The sequence below is a fragment of the Bos indicus genome, chromosome 6, assembly GCF_029378745.1.
Source record: "Bos indicus isolate NIAB-ARS_2022 breed Sahiwal x Tharparkar chromosome 6, NIAB-ARS_B.indTharparkar_mat_pri_1.0, whole genome shotgun sequence".
Taxonomy (NCBI): domain Eukaryota; kingdom Metazoa; phylum Chordata; class Mammalia; order Artiodactyla; family Bovidae; genus Bos; species Bos indicus.
Window position 1 is genome coordinate 111413284 of NC_091765.1, and position 15332 is coordinate 111428615.

Genomic DNA, 15332 nt, shown 5'->3' on the forward strand with positions numbered 1-15332 from the left:
TGTGTTGAAAACCATAGACTACTCTGTCAACAAAGGTCTGTAGAGTCAAGGCTATGGTCTTCCCAGTGGTCACATACAGTTGTGAGAGCTGGACCATAAAGAAGGCAGAATGCCAAAGAACTGATGCCTTCCAATGTGGTGGTGGAGAAGACTCCTGAAAGTCCCTCAGACGTTGCTGAAGAGGGTCAACTGTTTCAAGGTCACTCAGCATTTGAAGATCAAATCATTCATATCTTAAGAGAAATCAACCCTGAATACTTGTTGGAAGGACTGATGCTAAAGATGAAGCTCCAGTGTTCTGGTCATCTGATGTGAACAGCCAACTCACTGGAAAAGTCCCTGATGCTGGGAAAGACTGAGGGCAGAAGAAGAGGGCATCAGAGGATGAGATGGCTGGATGGCATCACTGATGCAATGGACATCAACTTGGGCAAACATCGGGAGATGGTGAGAGACAGGGAGACCTGGCATGCTGGCAATCCACGGGGTCGCAAAAAGTCGGACATGACTGGGTAACTGAACAACAAAAGGCTGGTGCAAAAGTAACTGCAGATTTTGCATTGTTGAAATTTGCCATTTGATATTAGAATACTTTCTTAAATAAAGATGGTTAAGCTATACATCATTCCAATGCACATTTCTTGTTTTGTTTTTTTGCTAACGACTTATTGTGTGCATGTTAAGTCGCTTCAGTCCAATCCGATTCTTTGCAATCCTATGCACCATAGCCCGCCAGGCTCCTCTGTCCGTGGGATTCTGCAGGCAAGAATACTGGACCGAATTACCATTTCTTTCTCCAGTGGATCTTCCCAACCCAGGGATTGAACCCACATCTCTTGAATCTCCAGCATTGGCAGGTGGGTTCTTTACCGTATTGTATTTTAGACTATGGAAATGATGTTAGACAAGAAGTAAATTCGAGTGATTTTCTTATTCAAGTTCAAAATAGGTCATAAAGCAGTGGAGACAACTCGCAACATCAGCAACACATCTGGCCCAGGAAATGCTAACGTGCAATAGTGGTGGTTCCAGAAGTTCCGCAAAGGAGACAAGAGCCCTGACGGGGAGGAGCGCAGTGGCCGGCACCGGAAGCTGACAGCCAACTGATGGAAATCACCAAAGCTGATCCTCTTAAAACTACACAAGGTCACTCGGCATTTGAAGCAAATTGGAAAGGTGAAAAAGCTTGATAAATGGGTCCCTCATGAGCTGACCACAAATTTAAAGAACTGTCCTTCTGAGGTGTCTTCTTCTCTTATTCTATACAATAACAAACCATTTCTTCATTGGACTGTGATGTGCAACGAAAAGTGGATTTTATATGACACCCAGTGATAACCAACTCAGTGGACTGAGAAACCCCGAAGCACTTCCCAAAGCCAAACTTGCACAGAAAAAAGATCATGGTCACTGTCTGGTGGTCTGCTGCCTGTCTGATCCACTACAGCTTCCTGAATCCCAGCAAAACCATTACATCTTTGAAGTGTGCTCAGCAAATCGATGAGACGCAACGAAAACTGCAATGCCTGCAGCTGGCATTGGTCAACAGAAAGGGCCCAGTTCTCTTCCATGACAATGACCGACTGCACATTGCACATCCAATGCTTCAAAAGTTGAATAGGGCTAGGAAGGTTTGCCTTGATCCACAGGCTGCAGAATGGATGCTGTGTTAGCAGGCATGAAAACAACATTAATCTCACTGTAAACTTCCATCAGAGCTTTTGGGTGACCAGGTACATTATCTCTGAGCAATATTTTGAAACAAACTTTTTTTTTACTGAACAGTAGATCTCAACAGTGGACTTAAATAATTCATGTTGTAAACAGATGTGCCGTCATCCAGGCTTTGTCATTCCATTTACAGAGCACAAGCAGAGTAGATTTAACATCATTCTTAAGAGCCCTAGGATTTTCAGAATGGTAAACAAGCATTGGCTTCAACTTGAAATCATCAGCTGCATTAATTCCTAACAAGAGAGTCAGCCTGTCCTTTGAAGCCAGGCACTGATTTCTCCCCTACAGCTAGGCAAGTTCTAGACGGCATCTTCTTTCAATATAAGGCGTTTCACTGATACTGCAAATCTGTTGTTTAGTTCAACTACTTTCATTAGTTACCTTAGCTAGATCTTCTGAATAATTGACTGCAATTTCTATCATCTTGCATTTTAATACATTATGGCTTCTTTCCTTAAACCTCATGATCCAACCTCTGCTGGCTTCCAACTTTCCATCTGCAGTTTCCTCACCTCTCTCAGCCGTCACAGAATTGAAGAGAGTTAGGGTTTTACTCTGAGTTAGGCTCTGGCTTTGAAAAATACGGTGGCTAGTTTGATCTTCTATCCAGACCTCTGTAATTTTCTCCTTACCAGCAACTCGGTTGTTTCACTTTATTATCAATCATTTGTTCAATGAAGTAGCACTTTTAATTCCTTCGAGAAATTTTTCTTTGCTTTTACAACTTGGCTAACTGGTGCAAAGGACCTAGTTTTCAGCCTGCCTTGGCTTCGGGCATGCCTTCTTAACTAGGCTTAATCATTTCTAGCTTTTGATTTAAAGTGAGATGCGTGACTCTTCATTCTGCATGAAGAGGTCACGTATAGGGCTATTTACTGGCCTAATTTCAATACTTCTGCGTCTCAGGATGGAGAGAGACAGAGAAACAGCCAGTTGGTGAAACAGTGAGAACACACAGACAGCATTTATCAATTAAGTTTGCAGTCTTGTATGGTTTGTGGCACTCCAAAACAATAGTACCATGAGAGATCACTGGTCACAGACCATCGTAACAAATATAATAATAATGAAAGTTTGAAAAATTAAAGTGTAACACAGAGATGTGAAGTGAGCAAATACTGTTAGAAAAATGGCATTGACAGACCTGCTCAATGCAGGGTTGTCACACACCTCCAATCTGTACGTAATGCAATTATCTACAAAGTATGATGAAGCAAAATACAATAAAACAAGATATGCCTATATGTTGGAGGAAAAGGAAATAGCTGAGTATAGTTAAAGAAAGGATGGTTCTCTTGTGTGTGTGTGTCACATTGATATTCACCTATTTGATGTCTTTTATTTGTAAAAGGTGAAGATGGGAGGAAGTAAAAAGATATTTACAGAAGGTAACAAGAGGTAAACTACAGGGGCAAGCAAGGGCCAAGGATGTGAACTCTCATCAAAGGGCAGTTAGACTCACTGCAAGACTGAGATAAAGGAGTAATAACAAGTAACAAGAAATGCATTCTACAAAGACGACTCCAGTCTACTTTTTATCACCAACGTCCAAGTATGCCAGGCACAGGCCTACACAGTAAAATGCAAAACACAATCTCTGCCCTCAACCAAAGACGGAAACATTTAAACAAAGTATTAATAATACATGTGATAAGAAAAAAAAGTTTTAGAAATACATCAAGTTATGGAAATAATACAGATCAGGGAGTGATTCAAAGCAGTAATCTTTAAAAGGACAGAACAAAATGCAGAATTCAATGATTCTGTACAATTCACATTATCTGGTGTCCAATCAAAAACTATTAAACACAGAAAGAATAAAAAAACAAACAGTAAACAGACCAATAAATGATAAAGATGATGAAATTAACACATAATGACTTTAAAATGGATTTTATGTTAAATATGCTCAAGGATTTAAAAGAAAATACATAATGAAACAAAAAGATCTATGTACTTTTACTATTTGGGTATGTTTTAATACATTTACATACATTGTGTATTTGTGTGTGTGTGTGTAGGTATATGGGTGCGAACATGAGTACACCAAATGAAACTTCAAGTCATGAAAAATACAGGACCTGAAACAAAAAGTACACTGAAGGAGCTCAGCAGTGACTAGACACTGCAAAACCAATTTGTGGACTTGGAAGAATGACCAGATTAACCAAAACGAAGCGCCAACAGAAAAACAGAAACAGTGAGGGAAAAAAGCCCTGGTATTATGGGTTGAATTGTGTCTTAGCCCTCAGTATCATAAATGTGACTCCAGTTGGAAATATCATCTTTGCAGAATTAATCAAGTTAAGATCAGGTCATTAGGGTGGGCCTTAATCCAGCATGACTGATGCCCCCCACACACACATACACACACAGATAATGCCATGTGAAGATGTATAAATACACAGACACAAAAATGGGATGGCCATGAGAAGACGACCAAGGCACAGACCGGGCCTACTGTGTCACAGCCCAAGCGACACCTCGTTCCATAAGAGGTGGGAACCTTAGGAAAAGACGCTCCCTTAAAAGTTCCCAGAGGGAGCATGGATTGGCCAACACCTTGATTACAGAACTCTAGTCTCCAGAACTGTGAGAGAATAAATTCCTATCATTTTAACCACTCTGTTTGTGGTACTGTGTTATGACAGTCAGGGAACTATTACAATTAAGTGACCTATAGGACAGCATCAAGAAGTCTGACACACATGAATTCCCAGCAGGAAGCAAGGGCTATACAGAACAGCGAAGAGAGGACAGTACTAGAGGAAATCATGGCTGAATCTTGTTTTTCAATTTTATGAAAGCTAGAAACAACAGATCCAAGAATCTCAATAAGATATCCCAAGCAAGGTGATGAAGCTATCCATATCTATAGACACCAAGGCATACATACCATGTGCTAACCGCTTTCAAAGTAGAAATGAAGTTTTTAAGGCAGCTAAAGAAAAAAACATGCATTACATACAGAAGAATTAAGATAAAAGTTGAATACAATTTTCATAAATTATTCAAACTGAAAGACAATGGAACATCTTAAAAGTACTAAAACAAAACTACCAACCTAGAATTCTATACACAGTGAAAATCTTTATAAAATGAAAGTGAAATAGTTTTCCAGACAAGAGTTGAGAGAATTTTTACTGTCAAAAGACTTACAGTGCGAAAAACTACAGAGGACTTGGCAGGCAAAAGAAAAATATTACCAAATGGAAACATGAAACTTTATAATAGAAGAATGCCAAAAAAGGTGAAACAAAATGTGTCTGTTAATGTTTTTTTCTAAAAGACAACTGTTCAAAGAAAAAATATTAACAACGTTATTCTGGAGTTTAAAACTTATATAGAAATAAAATATATAACAAAAACAGCACAAAGAATGGGGAGGGGAACAAGAGCTTACTCTTTTAAGATTCTTACATTCTTTGTGAAGTCGTATAATACCATTTGAAAGCAGAAAGTGATTAGTTAAAAATGCCCACACAAAAGCATAAAACGTAATTATAAATCTATGTTAAAGGGTACACAAAGTATAAAGAGCTTCCCTGATAGCTCAGTTGGTAAAGAATCCGCCTGCAATGCAGGAAACCCTGGTACGATTCCTGGGTCGGGAAGATCCACTGGAGAAGGGATAGGCTACCCACTCCAGTATTCTTGGGCTTCCCTTGTAGCTCAGCTAGTAAAAGAATCTGCCTGCAATGCAAGAGACCTAGGTTTGACCCCTGGGTTGGGAAGATCCCATGGAGAAGGAAAAGTCTACCCACTCCAGTATTCCAGCCTGGACAATTCCATGGACTGTATATAGTCCATGGGGTCACAGAGTCGGACATGACTGAGCAACTTTCACTTTGTATTTTGTACTATGTATAAACGGAGCAACAATGGAGAAACAGACATAGAGAACAGACTTATGGACATGGGGAGAGGGGAGGAGAGGGTGAGATGCATGGAAAGAGGAACACGGAAACGTGCATTACCATGTGTAAAACAGACAGGCAACAGGAATTTGCTGTTTGGCTCAGGAAACCCAAACAGGGGCTCTGTATCAACCTAGAGGGGTGGGATGGGGAGGGAGATGGGAGGGAGGTTCAAAAGGGAGGGGATATATGTATACCTATGGCTGATTCATGTTGAGGTTTTAAAAAAAACAAAGATGTAAACTGTACCTGTAACAATATAAAGGGAGATGAGACAGATGTCAAGAGCAGGGTGTCTGTAGATGACTGAAACTAAGCTGATTATCAAACTACATTGTTTTAAGTTTCAAGGTGTTAATTTTATCCCTTAACCCCAAACAAAAAAAAAATTTTTTAAACAAAGAAAATAGGGAGAAAGGGAATCACATGGTATACAACAAAACATAAAAAGAGGACATCACTGAGAAAATGATAAGGGAAAATGAAAGTCATAAGGGAAAGAAATAGCTAAATAGCATAAAGTCCCCCTCATCAGTAATTACTTGAAATATGAATCCATCAGATTCTCCTACAAAAAGGTAGCAATTAGCAGACAACAGATTTTTTTAAAATTTTAATCAAAAAATTTTAAAAACATGGATCCATCTATACACTCTCTATGACAGACCTCACTTTTGATGCAAACACACAAAGAGGTTAAAAATGAAAGCATGAGAAAACATTTCCATGCAGAAAGCAACCAAAGGAGAGGACCTCCTGCAGTCCTGAGGTTAAGACGCCACAGCTCCACTGCAGGGAACACTGGCTGAGTCTCTGGTTGGGGAACTAGGGCCAACCTGCCACAAAACGTGGCCAAAACAAAGTAACCAAAGGACAGCCAGGGTGGCTGTAACACTGTGAAATGAAAGAGATTTTAAATTTTAAAAAGGTAACCTTTAGAAAGCAAAGGATATGATATCCTGTCAAAAGGCTCACCACTCCACTCAGAAGATTAAAAAAATTATGAACAAACACACATTTAACACGGCTCCAAAATATACAAAACTGAAAGAACTAAGGGGAAAAATAAACAGTCCTCCAAAATCAGTTGGCGATTTCAATACTCCATTTTCAATACTGGATAGAACAATGGAAGAAGACCAAAAGGGAAAGAGAGAACTTGAACTACACTCTAAACTGATTAGCCCTAACAAACACATAGAGAACATTCCAGTCAACAGCAGAACACACATTCTTCTCAAGTGCACAAGGAATACTTAAGACCATGTTTGGCCACAAAAAAAATTTTTAAAGGTTTACTAAATTTTAAAAGATTGACTGTTCTGTCTGATAGTCTACCTTTCTTGTCTTACTTCTACCATTAGATTGAAAACTCTATGAAAGCAAGGACTTTGTCTCATTTACTCTGGATCCCTATCAGCTGGAAGAGGGCAAGTCACCCAGTAGATAATCATTACCAAGATAATCTAATTAAAAGACCTGCACTTTGTAAAATCTGAGCTGCACTCAAACTGCAGTTCCTAAGGTAGTTCCTGCATTCCCCATTCCCCCAATGAATTCTTCCCTGAATTTAAACTCTGTCATAGCCTTATTGCCCACTATTTCCCAATACACATCCTTTACTACAACCAAACCAGAAAACTAAGTCTCCTTTGAATATTGCCCAGAGTCCAACTTACTCTGCTAAAGACCATACTTAAAAGACAAGTGGGATTCTTAGGCTTTATGCTGGATGAATTTTCGCTGTTTAACATGCCTGACACCCATTATTAAAGAGCCTGAGTAAAATTCAAGTCTATGACAGGGTAAAAGAGAAAGCATGCAATCAATTTCTGAAGGCTCATGTCACAGATAATGAACACAACTACTGCACACTATTAATGCGAGAACACCGTCACAGCAAAATAACCTGGCAACAGCTACACAGCGCTTTTGCTGCTGTTTAGTCGATAAGACATGTCTGACTCTTTGGACCCCAGGGACTGTAGCCCACCAGGCTCCTATGTCCATGGGATTTTCCAGGCAAGAATCCTGGAGTGGGTTGCCATGCCTTTCTCCAGGAGATCTTCCCAACCTAAGGATCGAACCCATCTCCTGCTTGGCAGGCACTTTACTCTGGGCTCAAATGCCTGCTATCGCTTGGAATGGTCTCTTCTCCCTCTGTCATCCATCGATATCCCTCGTCTTTCTTCAAAGTTCAATTCAGGGTCATCTTTTCATTCCATTTTCTGATCATTTGCTGCAACTGGATGAGAGGCCTCTCTCTCTCTCTGAGCCTCAGAGAATCTTTAACCCAACATCCCTTAGAGAATGTACACACACAATACACAGAAGATGTGTATTCCTTCTCTGTTACAAGTCTTAGAAGGTAAAAACTATCCTATTCAACTTTACATAAACTAAAGCACCTTAGCAAATGTGTTGGAGGTATTTGCTAAGTATTTGTTAAACTTTTTAAGTTCTTCCTCGCCACAAACAAACTGAACTCACTGAAATGTCATGTTGAAGTTATATCACTCCAACAGTGCGATATAGCAGAAGTGGTTAACTCTTTCAGGTAAACAAACCAGCTGAAAAGAATGACTTAGATTCAGAATTTTACACTCCACTGAGGAGAACATGTCCGTTTCCTAATATTCTGCTACTGATTACTCACCTGAGACCATGGTCTGTGATCTGATAACATCCAGACAGACTGAGAAACAGAAGCACACGCCCAGTCTCTTGATCAGATTTTTCACTCCCAGAGTAAATTAAGTCTTTTTCCCTAAGCAGTCTAGTCCTTGGTGCTTTTCTGCACAGCGCGGAAGACTCTGGGAGTGCTGACATAGTTCTTAAAGCTGTTCCTGTACAACAATATGAATGACCACAATACGCAAAGGCCGGAGAAGCACAATGCTGTTGCCAGCAGACACTAGTCCTTAGTCCAACAATGTCCTTACTGTAACAAGCAGAGGAGGGACAACTGAAGTTGGATGCTGTTTCCATTACACAAAGACTTTCAACATTTCTATGTCTCCATTCTACAGCATCTTCAATATCAGCCAAATCTTCAGCATCTAACATCCACACATAAGGTGAAGTGAAATCGTCAGAAGAAATAGGCTTAGTCCAGGGGTGTTCATTATCTACTTCTTCTCCAATATCCTTGTTAGTTACATCATGCAAACAAGCAGATTGCTTGAAAGACTGCATGGTAATGTCTTTATTTTTCCACGTAGTCGAAGTAACTTTGCTTGTAGAAGTTTTTAAAAGGCCACTCTCATGAGTTGTCAAAATTCCAAGAGCTCTAGAAATCTTCTCTAGAGCTACATCTGTGATTTTTTCACATCCAGATAGATCAAGATGCCGAAGACTCTGGCAGCAACCAAGCCAAGACCAACTGTTAATTAAGAGATAACAAGACTATTAGTGAATATCGTTAAATTCTTCAAAAGCATTTATTTATATGTAAATAAATGGAAACTACAGGAAAGAGTTTAAATCTAATATAATCAATAAAACATTTACTGAATATCTACTGTCAAGCATTTTTTTAGATGCTGGGACTATGCAAAGATAACAGGAGTAACTGGGAACTAAGAGTACTGTTAACCCAACAGAAGGGGAGGGAAGGAGAAGGGTATGGAAAGGAAAGACTGTCTTTCATCCTGAAAAATAACCAGTCGAGGAGAAAAGCTGCACACACATGAGAGAAGGAAAATAATAATTAAGAGGAGCATTCTCTTAATTGTTTCAGAAGAACAAGCTCCAGGGACTGGTAGAGAATCAGCCTTAGCCAGGGAAGCATACACGGCCCTCTGTGAAACAGGAAGACAGGTACTGATAAAAGCCTGGGTGGGCAAGTGCAGGGTGAGGCAGAGGAGGAGGAAAGTAGTGGCATCCAAGGAAATAAAGTCTGAATGCAGCTTGAAAAAAAGTCAGAACTTCAGAATAAGTACAAAGAGTAAGAGCGAGCTTGGCCAAATGGTACTGCGAGACCAACCGAAAACAAAAACGTCCTTAAAATACAGCCCCAATCTATACCATTGCACAGCACAGCGCAAGAGCCTAGACACAGGTGGAGATTATAAAGATGACAGGATGACACAAATGTAAGTCTGGGGACCTAAAGACAAGAATAAAGAATTGGAGGGCGCTATCAAGTTATTGCTATAACATGACCAAAATCCGACAGCAAAAAATAATGGCATGATTAAACTGTGATGATGCAAATGACAAACTATAGAACAATTCTATCAATTCATAGTTGGAAATCATCAAATTTAAATACTCAAAAATAACTAACCTGTCAAACGCAGAATCTGAAATGTCAGTTTGGGTGAGATCCAAATGCTCCAAATTAGGACAAAGCTCTAAAATCTGCCTAACCTAAAAGGGAGAAAATAATCACTGTGAAGATCTGCAGATGCTTAGTTAGGGTTGGAGACATAACTTTCAGTAAACAATATATCCAGGAGTTCTCAAACTTTTCTACATGTAAAAATCACTTCAATTTTGCATTACAAATATATATTGTGATGAAACCCTTATTAATTTACATTTTTAAGGAATACCCAAGGAGATTCTGATGTAGGATGTCACAAGATCATCTTTTATAAAACCGTGATTTAATCTCATCTGCCCATCTTACCATGCCTTACATAATATAGAGTCATGTGTGACTTCCCCTGATAGTCCAGTGGTCAAGAATCCATGCCTTGTAACTAGCCTCCAATTAAAATTTAAAAAATAAAATGAAAAAAAAAAAAGAATCCATGCCTCCAAGGCAAGAGGCGTGGGTTCAATCTCTGGTCAGGGAACTAAGATGCCACATGCCTCATGGTGCAGCAGAAAAACATTTAAAAACAAAAAAACCTGAGCTTCGTCACTTAACATCTGTGAAACTAAGTAAACTGTTTAACCTCTCTTAGTCTCTGTTTCCTTTTCTATAATGTGTAGCGATGATATCTACGTACAAAGATTACTATGAGAACTGAAATGAAAAAAGGACAAAATCAGCAGTGTGTGCCTACCTATGGGAAGGCACACTCGTGGGTAAAGTTATTTTTCTTCTTAATTAAGCTTAGCAATAAGCAAACCAAATGGAGATCATTGCTACTTTTTCTTAATACCCAAGCTAGCGCAAATTTATACCTACCATTTTGCTGGAAACTGCAGAGCTGTAGGCTAACACTAAAGTTTTCACAGAAGTGCCAACATACGGTAGAACATTATGAATTAAGCCGTGGAGTAAACGTTTTTCCATTTGTGCAATGCTGATAGCAATCGACTCCTCTCCAGACTCTTCTGAAAAATGAATTCAAAAGTCTAAGAACATGATAAACCAGTTATAATCAGGCTACTCAAGGAATCACTATGTCACTAAATATGAAATACTTTCTGCTCTCCTTAAACTCCCTTACATATGCAAAGCAAATTTAATGGACAAGTTCTCATCAGCCAGCACTTAACATTTAACAGTCTTGATATCAACTGAAAAGAGACAAACAGGGAAAAGAAGTTTAAATGGGAAGGAAGGGATAAAGTTTTCACATGATTCAAGGTTGAAGGTAATTTTCTAATTTTCTTCTCAAGCTAATTAACAGAGGGAAGATTAAAAATAACTCCAATTTCAGGTACCGAAAAAATTTTGGAAAAAATACTTTGACTACTTAAAGAACAGTGCAAGTTCTTCAAAAGAATATAGGAATTGAAGAGGAAAATGAACCACAGTAAAAATAATAAAAAGTATTTTCATTATCTCACATAAATAAAAGGGACATGGACCTAGAAGAGATTTGAAACAAGTTAGGTTGGCCATAATGAGTCAAGGAAGGAAAAATACCTTAGAATTTTTAAAAAATTAAAAATGAGCAAAGCTTTTGCTTTTTGCTTAATAACGTCTATAAAGCTTAGATGTTTAAAAAAGGATGCAATACTGTAACAAGTACCAAAACCAAAAAATAAAAAACCCAATTTGATACAAGGAAAAAACACACTACACTAAGAACAATGAATTAATAATCTTATCCTATTACTTTCTTGCTTACCTGAAGATCTAACTCGAACGTCTCTAAACATAAAACAGTTCAACAGAAGCTAAGGAAGTCTCATTTAACACAAAACTGAGTGTAGCAGACAAAAGGAATTTAAGTACAAAGAGTAATTCTGAATTTTGACTAATGTTTCCATGTTACAGATATTATTCTAAATTCTTCCTTTACCCAAACATAAATGTAAAATATAGGGATAAAAATAACTTTTAGTGAACCCTATTTATTCTACTATAATTTTATTTCCAAATAAAAATGACTTTTAGTGAACCCTATTTATTCTACTATAATTTTATTTCCAAATGATTCTTTTGTTTCTGTGGCTGTCTCTAAATATGTACTGTTTACTGTGAAATCCTAAGAAAAAGAAAACAAAACATCCTATGAAGAGTAATAACTTCTCTGCAAGACTAGTAAAAACAGCTAAGCTGAAAAAGCACTAACATAGATGGCAGTTTAGTCTTGGATATACTACACAGCTAAAAAGATATATTACCTTAGAAAGGCTCCATCATTATAACCTTAACCCTTCCCTTTCAAAGTCAAAGAAAACAACAGTCTCTTTGTCTATCTTTAAGAGCTGAGTAAACACATTAAGTTTGATAAGATCTTTAAAACTCAACGCAGATATTATGAATTGATTTTTTTAGAATGGGTAAATCAAGTTTTCCTAATAGTTCAGTTGGTAAAGAATCTGCCGGTAATGCAAGAGACCCCGGTTCAACTCCTGAGTCGGGAAGATTCCTTGGAGAAGGGAATGAATACCGACTCCAGTATTCTTGGGCTTCCCTTGTGGCTCACCTGATAAAGAACCCGCCTGCAATGCGGGAGACCTGGGCAAGATCCCTGGATTAGGAAGATCCCCTGGAGAAGGGAACGGATACCCACTCCAGTATTCTGGCCTGGAGAATTCCAAAGACTGTATAGTCCATGCGGTCACAAAGAGTCAGATACAACTGAATGAGTTTCACTTCCCTAAGGTGACATAAGACTAAAGACCGTAACTCCTTGAGGCTTTGCTCAAATTTCTCAAGAGACCTTACTACCCACTCTATGGGAAATGGTAACTTCTTCCTCTCTTCCTGACACACTTTTCCATTATTTTTCTCCACAGCACTTGATACTACCTAATAAAGTACGTATTTTGCCTGTGTTTACTCAGTCACCTCCTCTAAATTTTAAGCTAAACAAAGCCAAGGATTCTTTTCCATTTTGTTCAATATTAACCTCATGCCAAAAAAGTGCCTGCCACAGGGTAAGCATATCACCAAATACCACTGGAACAGACCTCTTCCTTATATGACACCTTCAAAACATTTAAAACTATGCCACATTGTTTATTTCATAAAAATAAACCTGATACTGAAAGAGTCATCTCTGTATTTATAGTCCTTACTTTCCACAAGTTTATTTTGCCAGCCCAGCTAACTATAAGTGGGCAGCTTACAAATAAATTCCTACAAGTTCAATTTTATGATGTATAAGAATATCTTATTCATCAATTCTTTTTACTACTTCATCATCTTTTAATAATCATTATCTAGGATAATATCAAGACAGAATTGTGTCCTTCTCCTCCATATTCCCAAAAAGCATCTTTCTGCACCTCTCCTACAGCATTTTCCAATATGCACCATGAAGAAGAATCTTGTATTCTCAATTCTCCCGTCTGTGAGTTCTTTGAGGGCAACACGAAGTCTTAGTCACCTCTGAATTCTCCCACAGTGCTAAATGAATGCCTACACTAGTCTATAAAATCCTCTACCATTTACAAGGAGTTCCCATATACATTACTTCTTAATTCTACAGCCACCACATGAGGCAAGTGGCATGACTGTTTACAAATGAATAAACAGCTTCATGCTGCTTCCTCTGGGCCACAGACAACTCAAAAATACTACTGAACTGATCAAATGAAGTGGCCCTAAAAACACATGGTAAACTGCAGAGCACTAAAATAAATGTATATTACTTCAATAAGGAAAAAAGCCATCATCTTCCGATTTTTTAGGTGTTTGCATAAATACAAAAGCATATGGGAATCAAGCCTATACACAATTAAAAATTTAACAGAATTCTAAGTACACTTACTATTCTGTCAAAGTTTTAAAAGCAGTAGGCTTAAAAACACCAGTTACTTTAGAAAACACAAACTACATAAATCCTAGCACCTACGTACTTGTTAAAGTCAGTCAAGTCAAGTCAAGTCGCTCAGTCGTGTCCAACTCTTTGCGACCCCATGGACTACAGCCCACCAGGCTTCTCCGTCCACGGGATTTTCCAGGCAAGAATACTGAAGTGGGTAGACATTTCCTTCGCCACGTCCTTGTTAAATGTAACATTAATTATTAAAACACTATGTAACAGTTTTAATTCTAAGCATAGCTCACCAGACTCATCTATATCGGCATCTTCATCCCACTCCTGAAAAGCACGGCTCTCATCTCGTCTGCTCTTCACCCACTCCTCATCAGGTTCAGTATCAAGTTCAGCTGCAGGACCACTATACCAGTCACCTACGCAACAAGTAAACAAAAGGAGCATTAGATTGTGTGCTTAGTCTTTCAACTGTGTCCGACTCTTTGCAACCCCATGGACTATAGCCCACCAGGTTCCTTAGTCCATGGGGATTCTCCAGGCAAGAATACTGGAGTGGGTTACCATGCCCTCCTCCAGGGGATCTTCCCAACCCAGGGATCAAACCCAGGTCTCCGGCATTGCAGGTGGATTCTTTACTGTCTGAGACAGCAGGGAAGCCCAAGATTAGATTGGCTATCATTAAAAAAAAAAAAAAAAAAATTTTTTTTCTTCTTCTTCTCCTAACGTAACTTATTTACAACAAAAATCTCGGCACAAAAAAAATACATGAGTTCTAGGCAATGAGCTAACTATTGTTAGAAATACTCAACTGCGATTTTAAAAAGTACACTTAAATAAGCAGAAAATTCAATTTCAGACACACCAAAAGAACTACGACAAATAATTATCAATAGTCTTAACATGCAATTTCGGAAATGACTGAAAACAACCAAACCTCTTTCCCCTGCTGTGGCTTCAACACTGGCTCCAGCAATACCTCCATTACAACAGCTAATAAACAAAACGAAGCAAGACTTTCTATTCAGCAATGAATTAGTCAGCAATTCAGAAGTAGGTGGGAACAGAAGTCAAAGGAAAAAATAAGGTAAACTATACATTTAAAGATCCAGCAGAATGCACTGAAATTAAATTACTTGATTGTGAAGAGACTATGCACAATTAAATTTCTGAACTCCTAACATTAGTAAATCTATCAATAACTTAGTGCTCCTCAATCTTCAGTTCAGTCACTCAGTCGTGTCCAACTCTTTGTGACCCCATAGACTGCAGCACACCAGGCTTTCCCTGTCCATCACCAACTCCTGGAGTATACCCAAACTCATGTCCATTGAGTCGGTGATGCCATCGAACCATCTCATCCTCTGTGGTCCCCTTCTCCCGCCCTCAATCTTTCCCAGCATCAGGGTCTTCTCCAGTAAGTCCATTCTTTGCATCAGGTGGCCAAAGTATTGGAGTTTCCAGTTTTAGCATCAGTCCTTCCAATGAATATTCAGGACTGATTTCCTTTAGGATTGACTGGATTCTAAGGTTAAGGATCTTCAACCTC

The 15332-nt window shown here is 38.7% G+C and overlaps 1 protein-coding gene across 2 annotated transcripts in view; it reads right to left on the reverse strand.

The window, feature by feature from the left end:
- The window catches only part of FBXL5 (F-box and leucine rich repeat protein 5), a 58676-nt gene that overhangs the window by 13086 nt on the left and 30258 nt on the right, over nucleotides 1-15332 (reverse strand). For both annotated transcript variants that reach the window (XM_070791829.1, XM_070791828.1), the window contains exons 6-9: nucleotides 14077-14202; nucleotides 10792-10940; nucleotides 9940-10022; nucleotides 8308-9033 (exon numbers count right to left, since the gene is read on the reverse strand). In XM_070791829.1, the coding sequence (XP_070647930.1) occupies nucleotides 8308-9033; nucleotides 9940-10022; nucleotides 10792-10940; nucleotides 14077-14202 (1084 nt within the window). The remainder of the gene's footprint in view (nucleotides 1-8307; nucleotides 9034-9939; nucleotides 10023-10791; nucleotides 10941-14076; nucleotides 14203-15332) is intronic.